Source organism: Anomaloglossus baeobatrachus, chromosome 6, assembly GCF_048569485.1.
Source record: "Anomaloglossus baeobatrachus isolate aAnoBae1 chromosome 6, aAnoBae1.hap1, whole genome shotgun sequence".
Taxonomy (NCBI): domain Eukaryota; kingdom Metazoa; phylum Chordata; class Amphibia; order Anura; family Aromobatidae; genus Anomaloglossus; species Anomaloglossus baeobatrachus.
The window spans coordinates 298,285,573-298,304,228 of NC_134358.1; the positions used below are offsets into that span (position 1 = coordinate 298,285,573).

General features: G+C 43.1%; 1 protein-coding gene across 2 annotated transcripts in view; it reads right to left on the reverse strand.

Moving 5' to 3' along the window:
* The window catches only part of ELP2 (elongator acetyltransferase complex subunit 2), a 143,971-nt gene that overhangs the window by 116,034 nt on the left and 9,281 nt on the right, over nucleotides 1–18,656 (reverse strand). For both annotated transcript variants that reach the window (XM_075314886.1, XM_075314885.1), the window contains exons 4-5: nucleotides 10,701–10,851; nucleotides 5,797–5,874 (exon numbers count right to left, since the gene is read on the reverse strand). In XM_075314886.1, the coding sequence (XP_075171001.1) occupies nucleotides 5,797–5,874; nucleotides 10,701–10,851 (229 nt within the window). The remainder of the gene's footprint in view (nucleotides 1–5,796; nucleotides 5,875–10,700; nucleotides 10,852–18,656) is intronic.

Genomic DNA, 18,656 nt, shown 5'->3' on the forward strand with positions numbered 1-18,656 from the left:
AAGAGCAAACTGCTCCAGTTGTCTCGTGTTTGAAGGGTGCATTTTCCAGATGACATGTTTCAGCTCTTTCCAAAGATGCTCAATAGGATTTAGGTCACCAATGTTTTCCTCTTAGCCATTCTTGGGTGTTTTTAGCGATGTGTTTTGGTCATTATCCTGTTGCAAGACCCATGACCTGCAACTGAGACCAAGCTTTCTGACACTGGGCAGCAGATTTCTCTCTAGAATCCCTTGATAGTCTTGAGATTTCATTGTACCCTCAACAGATTTAAGACACCTTGTGCCACATGCAGCAAAGCAGCCCCAGAACATAACAGAGCCTCCTCCATGTTCCACAGTAGGGACAGTGTTCTTTTCTTGATATGCTTTATTTTTCTGTCTGTGAACGTAGAGCTGATGTGCCTTGCCAAAAAGTTCAATTTTTGTCTCATTTGTCTACAGGACATTCTCCCAGAAGCTTTGTGGCCTGTCATCATGTAGTTTTGAAAAATCCAGACTGGCTTTTTTATGATTTTTTTTTTTCAAACAATGGTGTCCTCCTTGGTCATCTCCCATGAAGTCCACTTTAGCTCAAACAATGATGGATGGTGCGATCTGACACTGATGTTCCTTGAGCTTGAAGTTCTCCATTAATCGCTTTATGGCTGCTTCTCACTTGTGAGTTTCTCGCAGTAGAGCAATGCGAGAAAATCTCGCATTGTAATTGGACACATGTTAGTGAATGATTCAGCTCGCATTTGCAATTTTTTTCTCAGTCCAAATTGGACTGAGAAAAAAATCGCAGCATGCTGCTTTTTTGCGAGTTTCTACTGCGAGTCTCTCAAATGCAAGTCTATGAGAGCATGTAAAAAAATCGGATGTCACGGGACGGCACTCACACAATCCTAGTGACATCCGATTTTCTAAATACATTTCTCGCATGTTTCCTAAAACACTGGAAACGAGTGATGTCTCACAATGTCTGTCAATCACTATTCTCTGTCAGCCGGTCTTTCCCTCTCGGTCTCTATTCTCTCTCTGTCGGTCGGTCACTATCTCTGGCCCTCACTCTCTGTCCATGTCGGTCTATCCCTCTCCTCATCTCTCTCATACTCACCGATCCCCGATCACCGGAGCGGCGCAGCACGGCGTTCACACTGCTCCGGCGGCTTCTCCTCTTTTGAAAAAGCCGGCCGCTCATTATTCAATCTCGTATTCCCTGCTTTACCCGCCCACCGGCATCTATGATTGGTTGCAGTCAGACACGCCCCCACGCTGAGTGACAGCTCTCTCACTGCAACCAATCACAGCAACCGGTGGGCGTGTCTATACTGTGCATTAAAATAAATAATTAAAAAAAACGGCGTGCGGTCCCCCCCAATTTTAATACCAGCCAAATAAAGCCATACGTCTGAAGGCTGGTATTCTAAGGATGGGGAGCTCCACGTTATGGGGAGCCCCCCAGCCTAACAATATCAGCCAGTAGCAGCCCAGAATGGCCGCTTCTATTAGATGCGACTGTTCTGGGACTGTACCCGGCTCTTCCCGATTTGCCCTGGTGCATTGGCAATCAGGGTAATAAGGAGTTAATGGCTGCCCATAGCTGCCACTAAATCCTAGATTAATCATTGCAGGCGTCTATGAGACACCCCCAATGATTAACCTGTAAATTAAAGTTAATAAACACACACAGTGAAAAAATCCTTTATTTGAAATAATAAACAATAACAAAGACCCTCATTCACCACTTTATTAAGTACGCAAAAAACCCATCCTTGTCCGACGTAATCCACGGAGGTCGCTTCCAGCTCTGTTACATGAAGGTGATAGGAGCTGCAGAAGACACCGCCGCTCCTGTCAGCTCCACGCAGCAAATGAGGTGAGTAGCGCGATCAGCTGATGATGTCAGTCAGGTAATTCGTGGCCACCGCTAGATCCTCCAACAGTGACAGCAAGTCGCCCGTAGTGACAGTGATGAAGTCACAGGTGAGTTGCGGTCACGTGGGGAGAATACAGCTGACCGCGGGTAACCTGAGTGATGGCAGCGCTAATCGCGCTGCTCAATTCAGTCACTCAGGGGATTAGCGGTCACCGGTGAGTCCTTCACGGGTGACCGCTAATCAGTACGCAACACAGACAGAGCCGCGGCATGACAATGAAGTCGGGTGAAGTTCACCTGAGTTAATTCTGATCGTGCAGCTCTGCCTGTGTCTGCTGTCATCTGCCGTTAAGCTCTGCTACATGGCTGTCCTGTGTCTGCTGTCAGCGGCCATGTAGCAGAGCTGAAGGGCAGATGACAGCTGCTGAGAAAAAAAGGATCACACACGCATTGCAAACGCACTGCAATCATGAGAAAAATCTCAGGATCGCAGTGCAGTTGCATTGCACTCTGACCTAACGTGAACTAAAATCAGCCGAGTTTTTTTCAGCCAACTCGGACCGATTTTACTCGCATAGATGTGTTTCCAGCCTTAGACGTTTTTCTGGGCTCTTTTGTTAACATTCGTATTATCTATCTCTTTGATTTGTCATCAATTTTTCTCCTGCTGCCACGTCCAGGGAGGTTGGCTACAGTCCCATGGATCTTAAATTTCTGAATAATATGTACAAATATAGTCACAGGAACATCAAACTGCTTGGAGATGGTCTTATAACCTTTACCTTTAACATGCTTGTCTATAATTTTCTTTCTAATCTCCTGAGACAACTCTTTCCTTCACTTCCGCTAGTCCATGTTGAGTGTGGTACATACCATGTCACCAAACAACACAGTGAGTATCTGTAGCCCTATATACAAATTCACTGACTGATTACCAGATTATAGACACCTGTGATACTAATTAGTGGACACACGTTGATTTAACATCTCCCTTTTGTCACATTATTTTCAGGGGTACCATCATTTCTGTCCAGACCTATTTCATGAGTTTTATTTTATTTTTTTAATTGTGTGGAAGCATAGTTGAAAAGCAATGTCTGACTTTCATTTATCATTTTCATAGATTTTTTATTTATTATTACTTTTGTCAGATTCAATTTTGACCACGTGTGTATATTGGCCACAGCGGCATATTTGAGCATCTATATATACATTAAATACTTCAAAACATTTGACGCACCTATAATTCTGTGCTCTCTGGCTTAAATCTCTGAAATACCCGATTCAGACACAACTGCCAGTGGCAGATTCCTTATAATGAGGCAGATGGAGACACTGTAGCCTCTGTCTGGTCTATGGTAGAGCGGTACCCCTCTTTTCAGGTGTTCACAAATACGGGTCGGCCACAGGTTTGTGCACCTCTGAAAAGCTGGATATCACTAAACAAAGACGAAACGGAATGCGGAGTAACTCCGGCTGCTTTATTAGTGAATGGCTCCATCAGGGGCTTCATCAGAATCACACGTTTCAGATATATAGCTGGAAACCATAATGTAAGTGCTCAGTCTAGAGCAACACATACATGAGAACTGGTACAAAATGTTCTCTATGTTAAAAATGCCACCAATAAAAGCTTCACCTCAACCCACAAAAAAACAAGTCCTTACTCTGCTCTATCACCTGTTAACAGAACTATAGGGGTGTCCATATTACTGGTAGCACAAATGCTCTCATAAAGCAACATGGCTCCCACCAAAAGAAATCTAAAGAAATCTGCACTCCTAAATCCAAATGCCACCCTCCCTTCTGAGCGCCAAAATATGCCTACACTGCAGTTAGCATCCACATGTTTGACCTTAACGTAGTAATGAGCACAATGTACTGGGCACAACAATTTATGTATGAGATAACCAAGATTGTCTATAAAATGAAGACAGTCTCACATTTGAAGCTGTAGTGGATGATGAGATATAGAGTCTGAAAGTCAAAAGTTCAAAGCATTGTTACTAGGGATGATCGAATACCTCAAATATTGGGCTTCGCAAATATTTGCCGAATAGGTCGCCGCTATGTGAATATTCGCGAATATTCGATGCGCAATGTAAGTCTATGGGAAACCCGAATAACAACTATTCGGAACTATTCAGGCTTTCCATAGACTTACATTGCACATCGAATATTTGCATAGCGGAGATCTATTCGTCGGATATTCGCGAAGCCGAATATTTGAGGTATTCGATCATCCCTAATTGTTACCCTTTTGCTTGTCACTGTATGCTATTGGAGAAATCTACTTCTTCCTTCTGCACTGATCATTGCTTCTCAACATTCTCAATTCACAGGTAAAATCTGGATTTAGTGAAGACAAATCGTTATATTACTCAGACAGAATCTGAACAGTAACAATTGTCATCTTCTATGTAATGGAAAGGAGAAGAGGGAGGATATATATATATATATATATATATATATATATATATATATATATATATATATATATATATATATATATACAATTTCTAACATCTCTTATCTGAGTAATATAAAAACCTATCTTCACTGAATACAGATTTTACACGAAAATGTGATAATATTTTAAATGAATGAGGACTCCAGGATGAGAAAGAAGCGGATTAGTCTGATAAGATAAATTCCAAAGTTTCTTATTTTCACGTGAACTAGTGATTTATGAAAATAAAATGATGGTTACTCTTTTAAGCTTTGTGGGCTATTTTTTTATTTTTTGTATTATACATTGAGAAGTATGACCCCCCTCTCCTTCAAAGGCTGCGCACTCTTCTACACCAATAATTCCAAAAAAGGTTCTACTACAAGCCAAGTCTGGTTCCTATTGTTATGGACAAGATTATGAACTATTATGAGTATTAAGAGTTATATGAAAATATCCAAAAAACAGGATTTAAGATAGTGCTTGAACTGTGTACCACACCTATATCTGTATTCAGACATTAGACTCAGCAGTCTGGACTTTCATGTGACAAGTGAATCATGCTGACATAGCTTAATATAAATAAGGAAGCACATATACAGTATATTGTATATCACAGAATAAGCTCTTTTCATAGTTTATCCAATAATACATATTCTTGGCTCCTAGCCAACTGATTTCTTTAAATGTATGTGAACTTCCGTAATTAAACCAGTCATATTTTCTATGCAGATCCGTGTACATTTCTCTGGTCTGTATGGAAGAATAGTATGCATGCTACTAAAAAATGACTCATGATTTGGATGCAGACAGGGTTAAGATAGATGAATGATTCGATTGCATCACTGTAAATTATGGCCCCCTTAACACTATCTCTTCCCAATTCATTTGAGGCCTAGTTAGACACATGGAGAGGTGTGTCAGTAGAGTTATGGAGCATCCATATGAGGTCACCTTGGCGTGGTTGGATGACTTTTATGCTTTTAGATTAAAAAAGATTAACCAAGTAGCTCATGTTTCTTCCATAAACAGCAATAGTAGCGCTCATGTATTCATTAGACGCAGTGCGCTGATGCATAGTGCACGAATATCTTTGTATATTGGCCACATACTGCATGTATGTACCTGGATACTAATGGTGAATGGTGAACAGACCCCTTTTTTCTATTCCAAAAATAAGTCATCAATACTAAAAGGTCAAGGAAACCCCATTAAATTAAGGTCAAAGATTACACTTTTTCCCCATTTAGTATTGCTGGGTTTTTTAATTTTAAGAAAAGGCACTATTAACTTGATATGAGAAATGTGTTCAGGTATCCAATAAGTCATCACCTTTTTAAGTAAATAATCAAAGGAAAAAGAAAAATGTCAGAAAAAGACTAAATCCCATTATTTTAACTGAAAAGTTAAACTGTAAATGTCACCCCTCAGATACATTGCACTTTATGAACGCATTAGCAATGATAAAAAGCCGGTGAACTCTACCCACCTCCACTGCCCGGTAATGCCGATAAGCAGACGTCCAGAACAAATCCATTTCCAAATGACAACGTTTGCAGACATTCAGCTAAAAAGGAGTATCAGGAGAAATCCATTAGGCTAGTGCACCCTTCTACAGGAGCCAAAGGCTCGGGAACAGTAGTAACAAGCTAACTTTTAATGACTTGGCCCCAAGTGCTGAACCCATTGTACGTGTCTGACCCGTTCTGCTTCTCAATTTCACCAGAGCAGACAAATGGAAAGGATATTACTCATGTCTCATCACAGAGTACCGTAGTTTATTGATATTTTAAAAAATCCGCAGAGACTGGTGGTTTCAGGCATGGACTCCGCATATGTTATCACAGCTTATAGCAGCTACTTAAAACCCTACAAAAGAATATGGCACACATCTCACTCCCATTAATACGGGGATATAACCGTACGGTTTTCAGATCTTTACAATCCAACTAATATATAAACCAATTCCTGAGGCTCCAAATGTACAGTATTGTGACTGATTGAGATTGCCTGAAATGGATGCTTAATCTGTCATTAAAGGGAATCTACAGTGGGATAAACCCTCCGAAAGTGTCTGTATGGGAATGTAGGTCATAGAGAGCTGAATAAAATGATACCTTGATATCTGTGATCTGATGTCTTATTCCAGAGAAATCCACAATTTTCTTAATATGTGAGCTGTTAAGACCCATGGGCCGGTCACAGATCCCCCTGAGAATCTGCATCCAGAGCTTATTTAAAATGAAAGGGGGCGCTACTGGTGTGAGACATGTAATGGTCGCCCTCTGCTCTCCTGATCTCACTGCACAGCAGTGTTCGATTATAATTGACATAGTACAGCATTAAACATCTGCAGATTCCTCTCAGTGCTTTTGCTTACATCTAACAGTGTTGCAATACAGCAGAGTTGTGAGAGCTGCAGCTGCAAACGTGTTTGTAATGAGACAAAGTTCACATTAACTGTGATAGTTACTGAAAATGACCCTTTTAATTTAAAATGAGCATTGGAGGCAGATTATTTGCCAATGTATGTAAAGCGCTGTGGAATTAATAGCGCTATATAAATGAATACAATTATTATTATTATTATTATTAGGGGAATCTATGTCTGGCCCATAGTTCTGCCTCTAACAGCCGTGGTTGGTTCTGAGCTCCTCCTCCAAAACTGTTACTCTGTTAAATGCCATTGTTAATCTCTGACAGCGGCATTTAATGAGCATCGACAGGGAGGTACATCATTCCATGGGTCCTTGAGCATGTCCGTGATGTGATCACGGGACACCGATATGTTGCCATGACAGCCAGGATTCAGGTTGCCATGACAATTGGGGGTCTGTTGAAGACCACCTGTGCTTGTCATGGCCGTTCTTCTGTAAAAGCCAGCATTTAGCTGACATTCAGAGGAGAACATTATTTTCACTATACATTGCAGTGCTGATGTACTGCTATGTATAGCACAAGCAATCAGATGATCACAGGTCCAGTTTAATAACTAGTATAAAAACAAAACAAAAAAGGTTTTTAAAAATCTAAAAAAAAATCTAAATGATCAAATCACCCCCCTTTCGCCCTATTAAAAATAAACCTATCAGAAAAAAAAACCAAAACACATAATTGCTATTGGTAAAAGTCCAATCTATAAAAATAGAAAACAAAATCAATCGGTAAGCTGCGTAACGAAAATAAAACAATCAAAAAGCCAGAATTACATTTTTTTGGGGTCAGCGCAACATTCCGAATTTTGAAAATGTTATGGCTCTTGGAAAATGGCAACATCAGCAAGTTTTTAGGGTTTTTTTTTATTTTATTTTTACAAAATTCCATTTTTTTTCACCAGTGAAATAAAAAATAAACTGCATATGTTTGCATAATTGAACTGACCTACAGAATCATATTGCCAGGTCAGTTTTACTGTATAGTGAACAGTGTAAATGAAAAACCCAAAAAACAATTGTGGAATTGCACTTTCAATGCACTTGTAATTTTTTTCCTGATTTACAGTACATCACATGATAAAATAAATGGTGTCATATAAAAGTAAACCGCGTCCTGCAAAAAATTCCCACACGGTTACCATATATGGATAGAACAATAATAAAAAAAAAAGTTATGGCTTTTGGAAGAAAGGGACGAAAAAATGAAAATAGCCCAGTCATGAAAGGGTTAAGAAACTGTGAAATTCTTTGGAATAAGACATTGGTTTGCATATACCAAGGTATTTTTTTTTCAACTTTCTGTGACCCCCATATAGACTACTTAGGAGGGTTGATCCTACTGACAGATTTCCTCTAACTTTGATTGTTTTTTATTCAGTTTTCTATTCGATAATCAGTACATGAATATGAAGAAGCCTTTTCTCCTGACTGTATGTTAACAGCATCTTGTAATGGGCTAAAGGAACTGCTAGACAGAAGATAACCATTGACTTTTAATGGGACAGAAAGATTATTCAAGCTTAGTTCCTCCGCACAAAGGTGGGGTGAGTCATTTATATACATCTCCCCACCAATCTCTACACTCTTCTATTCTTTGTTTGACGGCTCTGGTTTCATAGAGCCAAGAAGGGTGGAGATTGATTGGAAACAAGCAGGTGTGAAGGTATATATAAATGTTTAGCCTCCACCATGATGTACTGAGCGCCTGTACTTTGTTTGAACATTCATTCTGTGCTGACAGTCCCTTTAAGGAAGTAGTCAAACAGGTGTATAACTTGTCCAAAAATCGGAATAAAATTCTTGGACTGGCCGGAGTTCTCCCGACCCAAGTGAGACAGCTTCATGTATTTCTATGGAACGGTCATGTTAGGGTCAGGAAAGCCACTTGCCAGTCCAAGCATTTCAAGCCGATTTACCAACGAGTTATACGACTGCCTGACTGAGCCCGATGGGAGAATGTTACAAGAAGATCATTGTACAGATTGGTGGAGAACGTGTATTGTGAACACTTACTTTCATTGTAAACCTCTCTATAATGATAATGAGATAAATTCTGAAGAGTGAGCTCCACAGAAAAGGAAGTGTCAGTCTATCATGAAGCTTGGTGGCACAGTGAAAACTACTAGATTTCAAGGTTTTTTTGTTTCTTCTCACATGGATCAGAAAACAGAACATTTCAAAAAGATTCAAAATTCACAAAAAAATTTCAAAGAATAGATTATTTTCTGATCTGGTCCCAGTGTTCGTTATTTCAGTTAAGCATTATACTTAAAGGGAATCTGTCACCAGGATTTTGTAATATAAGCTGAGGACAGCATGCTGCAAGAGTTAAAAAAGTAAAAACTTCTGTGCTCCTCTTATCTGTGTGTGAGCTATTATTTACTCATACTAAAGGTTTAATGCTCTGTGATTAAGGGGTGCTTCACACACAGCGAGCTCGCTGCCGAGATCGCTGCTGAGTCACGCTTTTTGTGACGCAGCAGTGACCTCATTAGCGATCTCGCTGTGTGTGACAATGAGCAGCGATCTGGCCCCTGCTGCGAGATCGCTGCTCGTTACACACAGCCCTGGTTCGTTTTCTTCAAAGCCGCTCTCCTGCTGTGACACACAGATCGCTGTGTGTGACAGCGAGAGAGCGACAAATGAAGCGAGCAGGGAGCAGGAGCCGGCGTCTGACAGCTGAGGTAAGCTGTATCCAAGATAAACATCGGGTAACCAAGGTGGTTACCCGATATTTACCTTAGTTACCAGCCTCTGCAGCTCTCACGCTGCCTGTGCTGCCGGCTCCGGCTCTCTGCACATGTAGCTGCTGTACACATCGGGTTAATTAACCCGATGTGTACAGCAGCTAGGAGAGCAAGGAGCCAGCGCTCAGTGTGCGCGGCTCCCTGCTCCCTGCTCACACTGGTAACTAATGTAAACATCGGGTAACCATACCCGATGTTTACCTTAGTTACCAGTCTCCGCAGCTTCCAGACGGCGGCTCCGTGCAAGCGCAGCGTCGCTTGCACGTCGCTGCTGGCTGGGGGCTGTTCACTGGTCGCTGGTGAGATCTGCCTGTTTGACAGCTCACCAGCGACCATGTAGCGATGCAGCAGCGATCCTGACCAGGTCAGATCGCTGGTCGGATCGCTGCTGCATCGCTAAGTGTGAAGGTACCCTAACACTGGTGTGCCTCTTCTGCCCCTGCCCCCTGCTGTGATTTAAACCTCACAGTCAATGAGCAGTCTCTGCTGAGAGCCTAGTGTGGGTGGTGACAGCTCCCAGCTCTGCTACACTCAATTCTGAGATAAAGTAAGAACAGCTGCACACAGTGATCTAAGATAAACGAGGTTAGTTTCAGAATCTCTTTGCCTACATAATGCAGCTCTCAGATGAAGTAGTAAAATCCTAGTGACAGATTCCCTTTAAAGATAGAGGTCACCGAGCCAAAGATCACAGTTTAATTAAGGCAGATGAATGAGGTCACATGGCAACCCCTGAGGCACCACAACAAGTAGCAAAAAATCCAACTGGGTATGAAGTTTTGCGACTTGTGTGTTGTAGTAACTTAGGGTCACAACGAACCCCATTCACCTGTAATACAGCAACTGCACTGAGCACTATTTGGTTGTGTAATCTGTGTCAATGTCAAAGTCTTTGTATAGCCTTAGCCTAGTACTAAATCAAAAACTATTAATCGGCCTGAAGGTAAACAACAGTTACTGCTGCTTTTAACTGTAAGCTACGCAATATACTAAAACCAATTGGTATTCCTAAATAATTTAAATCATAGGGTATCAGGATAAGGAAGGGACATTTTTTGTACTCCTACTGCATTTTATTTGGCATAGTTTAAGTTATAACGTATGAAACATCGAAGACACCGAAGTATCTGACTAACTGCTCTACTGGAGAGTAAAAATAAGAATACATTTCAGGGAACAGAGTTACACACAAGCTGATTAATGTGACTTACTTGTAGACCCGCTTCTTAGCCATATCCTAACAGTGCAGTCTGATGCGGCTGAGGCCACGAGAAGCTCCTGCTCAGAGCCGGCTGGAGAATACACAGCATGTACTGCACACACGGCCTCAGTGTGACCATTTAGGACCTCGCTGTGCTCCAGCTAGAAAGAAGGAGAGCAGATGTTACCTATAAAGGCTGATACAAGGACAAACGACACACAAACTGGACAAAAAGGGCCCAATTCATTGTGATTTGTTGAAGTCACTTTTTATCTTGTGGTATTCAAAGATCTTTTTTGTACCAAATTCTTCAAAACATTGCGCACACGATTCATGAATTTGGTGCAAAGTAAAAAAAAAAAATGCTCTTCATTTTTGTCTTTGACCAGTTTTTTTTTTTAGCACCAAGTCACAAATCTTTTAAAAAGTAGCAAAAATGTGTCAAATTAAAAACTCCTACAGAAAGCTTACTCCAGGGGGAAACTGGAGTGAGAAGTGACAAAAAAGTGATTAGTAGTAAATCTGTCTAAAACATCTGAGTAAGCAAAGTTGTTGCAGAAAACTAAAAAAAAAAAAGCCAAATAAGAAAGCCAACTTAAAAAGTTGTGCAAAACATATAAACTGAAGCCACTGAAAAGGAGCAAATTACTCCAGAATGCCGAAGAAACAGCAGTGGAATCAGGACCAAGTCTTAAGAAAGTAATGTTTCTGTCACTTGATGCTAATAAGAAATGATAAGGTGTATATGCTCATTTTTTTTTGCAGCTTTTTTAATTACTTTTTTTTCAGATGGCTTCTAAATGGAATCCGCCTGAAAAAGAAAATCAGGCTCAGATTCTTCAAAGCTTGATGCCAGTATTCTGCTGTAAAACAAGGCGCGCGCAAAATGTACCCGCCACTCGTACTGCGCACCTGATTTATGAAGAGTCATACTATAGATTGTGAGCCCTAATGGGGACAGAGAGGATAATGTCTAAAGTGTTGTGGAATACGATGGCGCTACATAATGGGTACATAAAGAGTATTTTGATATGGAATGCAGAGAGGATTGTGTTCTAAAATTCACATAAAATGCCTAAAATACTCTTTGCTTTTGACAGCAATAGTGTATATATATAGATAGATGTGTGTGTGCATTTTCTTGCCCCTTTCTCACTGTATGAGCATCTTTAACAGTTCCTTTTGCTATATTTAATAAAGATCTTGTATTCTTCATAAGCTGCTACTTTTGTATGTTGGCCTTTCTTCTGTAGGAACTATAATACATGTTCTTTACAAGCAGTCGTGACATTTGTGGAATGATATTGTATGAAGGCACGTTCTGCAGCCAGCGCACAATGATTATACTGAGATAAATGGCATTTGCTAGACATTGCTTATCTCTTTCTGAAGAATGTCTGAATGCCTTTATGCAAAGCCCCTCTTACTGTGCGGATCCCAGTAGATTCTGCTGCCTGTATCTGATCCTGCGCTCAGCACTTCCAGGAGAAGCAGTTGGATAAAATACATTAAAAAAAAAAAAAGGAAAAGAAAACCCTGACGAAATGCATGTAGGGGCTGGCACACTGCTTGCTGCTTGCTTTGTGTTTGCTTATCTTCCTAGGTTATTACATATCTGCAGCTGGGATATTTGGATGCCTCCATCTTTTTGGACACATGACATAATTACAGTGGGTACGGAAAGTATTCAGACCCCTTTATATTTTTCACTCTGTTTCATTGCAGCCATTTAGTAAATTCAAAAAAGTTCATTTTTTTCTCATTAATGTATACTCTGCACCCCATCTTGACAGAAAGAAACAGAAATATAGAAATTTTTGCAAATTTATTAAACAAAAACTGAAATAGCACAAGGTCATAAGTATTCCGACCCTTTGCTCAGACATGCATATTTAAGTCAAATGCAGGGTCGGACTGGCCCACCGGAGTAGCGGAGAATCCACCAGTGGGCCCCTGTGCCTTATATAGTGCGGGGCTGTGTACAGCGCCACGGGGCCGCCTGTTTCTCCAGGCTGGCGTTATGTGCAGGCAGACTGGGCAGGGCCCCCACGCAATAAGAGCCTCCACGCTCTGAGGGCCCCCCAGCCTTTCAATCACAAACTGCAGCGATAGCACAAGTTGTGTACTATTGCTGCAGTTTGCATGGTTGCAGAAGGACATGTGGTGATATCACAGTCCTGTAACTAACCAAAGGTCCTAGCTCTGCACTGTGGAAGTCCCAGGCTTGTATATATCCGGTGTACAGGTCCTGGAGACCACGCCTCTCTTCAAATGTAGCGCATCCTTCAGACGCGCGTACATTTGAACAGTGCGGCTGGCGACAGGACTGAGGCGAGGAGCTCCTCACAGCCCCGCACCGACATGCATGGGCCGACATCACACTGCCGCCGTGCCACAGAGAAGAGGACGCGCAGGGCCGCAGAGAAGAGGACGCGCAGGGCCGCAGAGAAGAGGACGCGCAGGGCCGCAGAGAAGAGGACGCGCAGGGCTGCAGAGAAGAGGACGCGCAGGGCTGCAGAGGAGAGGACGCGCAGGGCTGCAGAGGAGAGGACGCGCAGGGCTGCAGAGAAGAGGACGCGCAGGGCTGCAGAGAAGAGGTAATCGCTTAGGAGGAGCCGAAGGAAAAAAAAAATATTCTCACCTCTCCTCCTCCGTTCCCGCGGTGCCTCCAGCTGCTTCTTGCAGACCGCAAGACACATAAACCCCTCGGTGATCCCGTCCGCTGCACGGAGCCGTCACTGCAGGCTGCCTTCATGGCTTTACTGCAGTTAAATGCTTTACGGCGCCGCAAAGCATTTAACTGCAGTAGAGCCATCATGGCATCCTGTGGCAGTGGTTCCAAGTACCGGATGAGATCATGGAGGGGTCTATGAGCCTGCGGACTAGTAAGGTAAGGACACCGCAGAAACGGAGGACAGGTGAGAATACCTTGTGTGTGTGTGTGTGTGTAATCAACGGTATAATAGGGGACAAGAAGGGGACTGGAATGAGGACATTACTGAAGGATGGGGGACCCGTTACTACACTGCACAAGGTTGGGAGGCCCTTTTCTACACTGCACAAGGAAGGGGGGTCCATTGCTATACTGCAAAAGGATGGGGGGCCCTGTTGCCACACGGCACAAGGTTGGGGGGGCCCGTTGCTACACGGCACAAGGATGGGGGGGGCCCGTTGCTACACGGCACAAGAATGGGTTGGCCCGTTGCTACACGGCACAAAGATGGGGGGGGGCCATTGCTACACGGCACAAGGATGGGGGGGCCCGTTGCTACACGGCACAAGGATGGGGGGGCCCGTTGCTACACGGCACAAGGATAGGGGCATTACATTTTATTGGGGTCTATTTTTATTTCTGAAATTTACCAGTAGCTGCTGCATTTCCCACCTAGGCTTATACTCGAGCTAATAAGTTTTCAGTTTTTTTGTGATTAAATTAGGGGCCTCGGCTTATACTCGAGTATATACGGTAATTTGAGATGAGGGGGCCTTGGTGGGGGAGGAGCGGTATTACCGTATTTCTCGGACCATAAGACGCACTTTTTTTCCCCCAAATGTTGGGGGAAAGTTGGGGGTGCGTCTTATGGTCTGACTGTGGCTGCGGGGAATGAGGTGCTGCGGTGGAGCGGGTCATCGGGGGCACGAGCAGGCTGTAGCAGCCTGCTGTGACCACGTGTGCCCGCTCATTACATATGCACGCCCATCCTCCCGCCCATTTCTCAGCGCAGAAGCCGGCGCTGACAGGTGGGCAGGAGGACGAGCTGGGACGCGCGCATAGTAAAGAGCCGGTCCGCATGATCACCCCTGGCAATTACAGCCTGGAGTGATCATGTGCGGCTGTATTCACTGCCCCCCGCGCTTCATCATCAGCGTGGGGTGCAGTGAATCAGTACACTCACCCGTCCCCGTGTGTGCAGCCGTTCCCCCGCAGCACGCGATGTCTTCCTGTCTGTGCCGGTCAGCTGATCTGTGCCGGTCAGCTGATCGGCACAGACAGGAAGACATCGCGCGCTGCAGGGGAACGGCTCCCCACACACACACACACACACACACACACACACACACACACACACACACACACACAGGTCAGTGGTGCAGAGAGGAAGATGATCGGCTGCAGGGAGTGAGGAAAAGGTGAGTATAAACGTTTGTTTTTTTTCTCTGTGCTATAGGATACAGGCCATATACCAGGATGGTATATGAGCACGATGGGGGCATATAGCAGGATGGGAGTATATGAGCAGGAGGGATGGGGGGTATATGAACAGGATGGAAGTATATGAACAGGATGGGGGTATATGAACAGGATGGGAGTATATGAGCAGGACGGATGGGGGGGTATATGAACAGGATGGGGGGTATATGAACAGGATGGGGGTATATGAACAGGATGGGAGTATATGAGCAGGATGGATGGGGGGTATATGAACAGGATGGGAGTATATGAGCAGGATGGGGGAATATGAACAGGATGGGGTATATGAATAGGATGGGGGAATATGAGCAGGATGCTGGTATATAAGCAGGATGGGGGTATATGAGCAGGATGGGGGTTTATAGCAGGATCATATACAAAGCAGGAGGATCATTACCAGGATGGGGTACCTTAGTAGAGAATTTGGGGACATTACCCCCATAACAGTGTCAGCAGCAGATCCTCGCCCCATAACAGTGTGTCATGACCACATTTTTTTGCTTAAAGTTTTATTTTCCTATTTTCCTCCTCTAAAACCAGGGTGCGTCTTATAGTCCGGTGCGTCTTATAGTCCGAAAAATACGGTACTTTACAAGTGACATTATAGGGTAGTGGGGGACTTTATGGGGAAATGAGGGTCATTATGAGACAATTAGAAATGGGATTTTGAAAGGCAGCATAGTAAAATGAGGAGCGGGGGGAATTTATGCACAGAGATATTATAGAAAGGGCAAGTTTTGGGGGCACATTATGGAGAGGGGCACTTAGTGGCCCTATTTTGGAGATGAGCAGTGTGTGGGGGGATATTTTGGGCATGAAGCAATTAACAACCCCTTCTGATTCCACTTGTTCCCCCAGATATTATTAAATAAAAAGGGCCAGGATGAGGGACATATATTATTGGTTTATGGTGGCAAGTGGGGTGTAATTACTGTAGGGGCAAATTAGGGGACATTATTACTGCTGTAATATAAGTTAATTTTGAGGATAGTGTCTCCAATGGGGGAACAAAATTCTAATGTGGTGTAGAAATTGGTGAAAAAGTGTAGAAGGTGCCCTGGGAGTGAACGGCAAATGGTGACTGTGTGTTATTTTCTGCAGAGTCACGTCATGGCAAGAAGTGTGGGTCAGTGCAGGATAAAGAAGAAAAGCAAAGATGAATAACTTCAGCTAGAGACGTCACTGGTAAGTCAGTGTGTTACCTGTACACACACTATACACTGTATACAGAGCTCCTGTGTATAATGTCACTGGTGATCACTGTATTACCTATATACAGATCTCCTGTTTATAAAGTCATCAGTGATCACTGTATAACCTGTACACTGACACTATATACATAGCTCCTGTGTATAATGGCATTAATGGTAATATTAATGTTATTAGTATTGTGGTTATTATTCATGATCATTTATTATAGTAGTCGTCATTGTGTAGTAGTAATATGTGGTCTTGTCATGGTTTGGTGGTATTTGTCTCTTGTATGTAGTATTATTTGGTCATTATGTAGTCTTGTCATAGCGTTGTGGTATTTCTCTGTTGTATGTGGTAATATTTAGTTACTATGTGGCCTAATTATGGTGTGGCGGTATTACTCTCTTGTATGTGGTTGTATTTGATCCCTATGTATTGGTAATTTGTTATCTGGTCACGGTGTGGCGGTATTTCTCTCTTGTGGTTGTATTCAGTCACTATGTGGTGGTAATATGTTGTCTGGTCACGGTGTGGCAGTATTTCTCCCCTCTATGTGGTTGTATTCGGTCACTATTTGGTGGTAATATGTTGTCTGGTCACTATGTGGAGGTATTTCCCCCTTGTATGTGGTATAATTGGTCTTGGTATAGTGGATTGTGTTGTGTAAGGAGGTCCCTTTTTCTCTCTGATATCAATATGGGGAAAATTCTTTATTTCCAATAGTTTAAATATTTAAACGTTTAACCCCTTGCTGTCCTGTGACTATTGCACTGCAGCAAATATGCACTTACAAAGGTTCTCCAGTGACAACAAGTAATCACCTTTACTAAGGCCCCGTGCACACAGTATTTGGTGAGTTTTTTACCTCAGTATTTGAGGCCAAAACCAGGATTAGTAAAATCAGAGGAAAAGTAAAATAGAAACACGGGCACCACTTCTGCATTTTTCACCCACTACTGATTTTGGCTACAAATACTGATGTAACATACTGACCAAATACTGAACGTGGCCTAAGCATGTAATAACTTATTCATCAGTGGTGGTCTGATTGCTGGGACCTGCACTGATCGGCAAAATGAGCACCTTTTATCCCCATTACACTGGAGCTCATGTCCGACTTGACCCCTGACCCATTTATTGCCTTAGTGGCTGTGAGTGCTGCACTTGTTTTTATCTGACCACCCCAAAGAGGATGAATGGAGCTGCGGTCACACACCCCACCTGCTGCTGCATGTTATAATAGGGATAGAAGTGCCCTGTCGGGGATAAAAGTTCCACAATCTTCCGATCGGTGCGGTTTCCACTGGTTTGGTACCACCAATCAATAAGTTATCACCTACCTAATCTGTGTATAGGTGATAATTTGTCACCAAAGACCTTCTACTGCAAACTACTGTAATTGTACATTAGTTATGGTGAGCACAGGAGATGTACAGGAGCCGCCTGTGTTTTACAGTCAACGCTCCACTATAACAGGGATAACAGCTAATAGGTATTTACACATAGCTGTAGGGTGGGCCCCTGGAGTCAATTCCCCTGATGGGCCCCAGACACCCCAGTCCGACCATGGTCACATGCTATCCATTTCCTTGTGATCCCCTTGAGATAGTTCTACTCCTTCATTGGAGTCCAGCTGTGTTTAATTAAACTGATAGGACTTGATTTGGAAAGGCACACACCTGTCTATATAAGACCTCACAGGTCACAGTGCATGTCAGTATATATGAGAATCATGAGATCAAATGAACTGCCCAAGGAGCTCAGAGACAGAATTGTGGCAGGCACAGATCTGGCCAAGGTTACAAAAGAATTTCTGCAGTACTCAAGGTTCCTAAAAGCACAGTGGCCTCAAGAATCCTTAAATGGAAGAAGTTTGGAAGCACCAGAACTCTTCCTAGACCTGGCCGTCCAGCCAAACTGAGCAATCGTGGGAGAAGAGCCTTCGTGACAGAGGTAAAGAAGAACCTCAAGATCACTGTGGCTGAGCTCCAGAGATAAAGCAGCAAGGACGGGGTACAAAAGTAATTAAAATATAACTTTTAATAATTGCTTTAAAAGGAAGCAGGTAAAGCCTCACTTCACAGAAGTTATCTTAAAACCAAAACCGCATCACAGTCCCCTTTAGCATGTATAGGGGTACCACCAAGGCCAGGACTGCGCCTGTACAGATAACGAAACTGGTATGCTGACCTGTTTTAAGCATATACCAGGACAGCTCACCAGTGGGGCTTGGATAGCCACAGTATCAATGAAGGTCCAACAACCCTGTATTTAGAGGTAGAAGAGGATGGAACAGTCTCACCACATCAGACGACGGTCCATCCGCTACCAATAGAGATCCTCATATCCTCCTGGGCGTCCCAGTAGTCCTATTAGTGGACTTAACACATGGTCCCCTTATAGGGATTGAGGTCCCGATGTCCTTGTTCTCCCAACGCGTTTCATATAAAAAGATAATTGTCACACCCATACCAGATATATAGCAAGTAAACTATAGTCCATGAGCCCAGTTTACTTGCTATATATCAGGTATGGGTGTGAGGAGGTTTTTTTCACCACTCTCACCCATGGGTGGGCGTA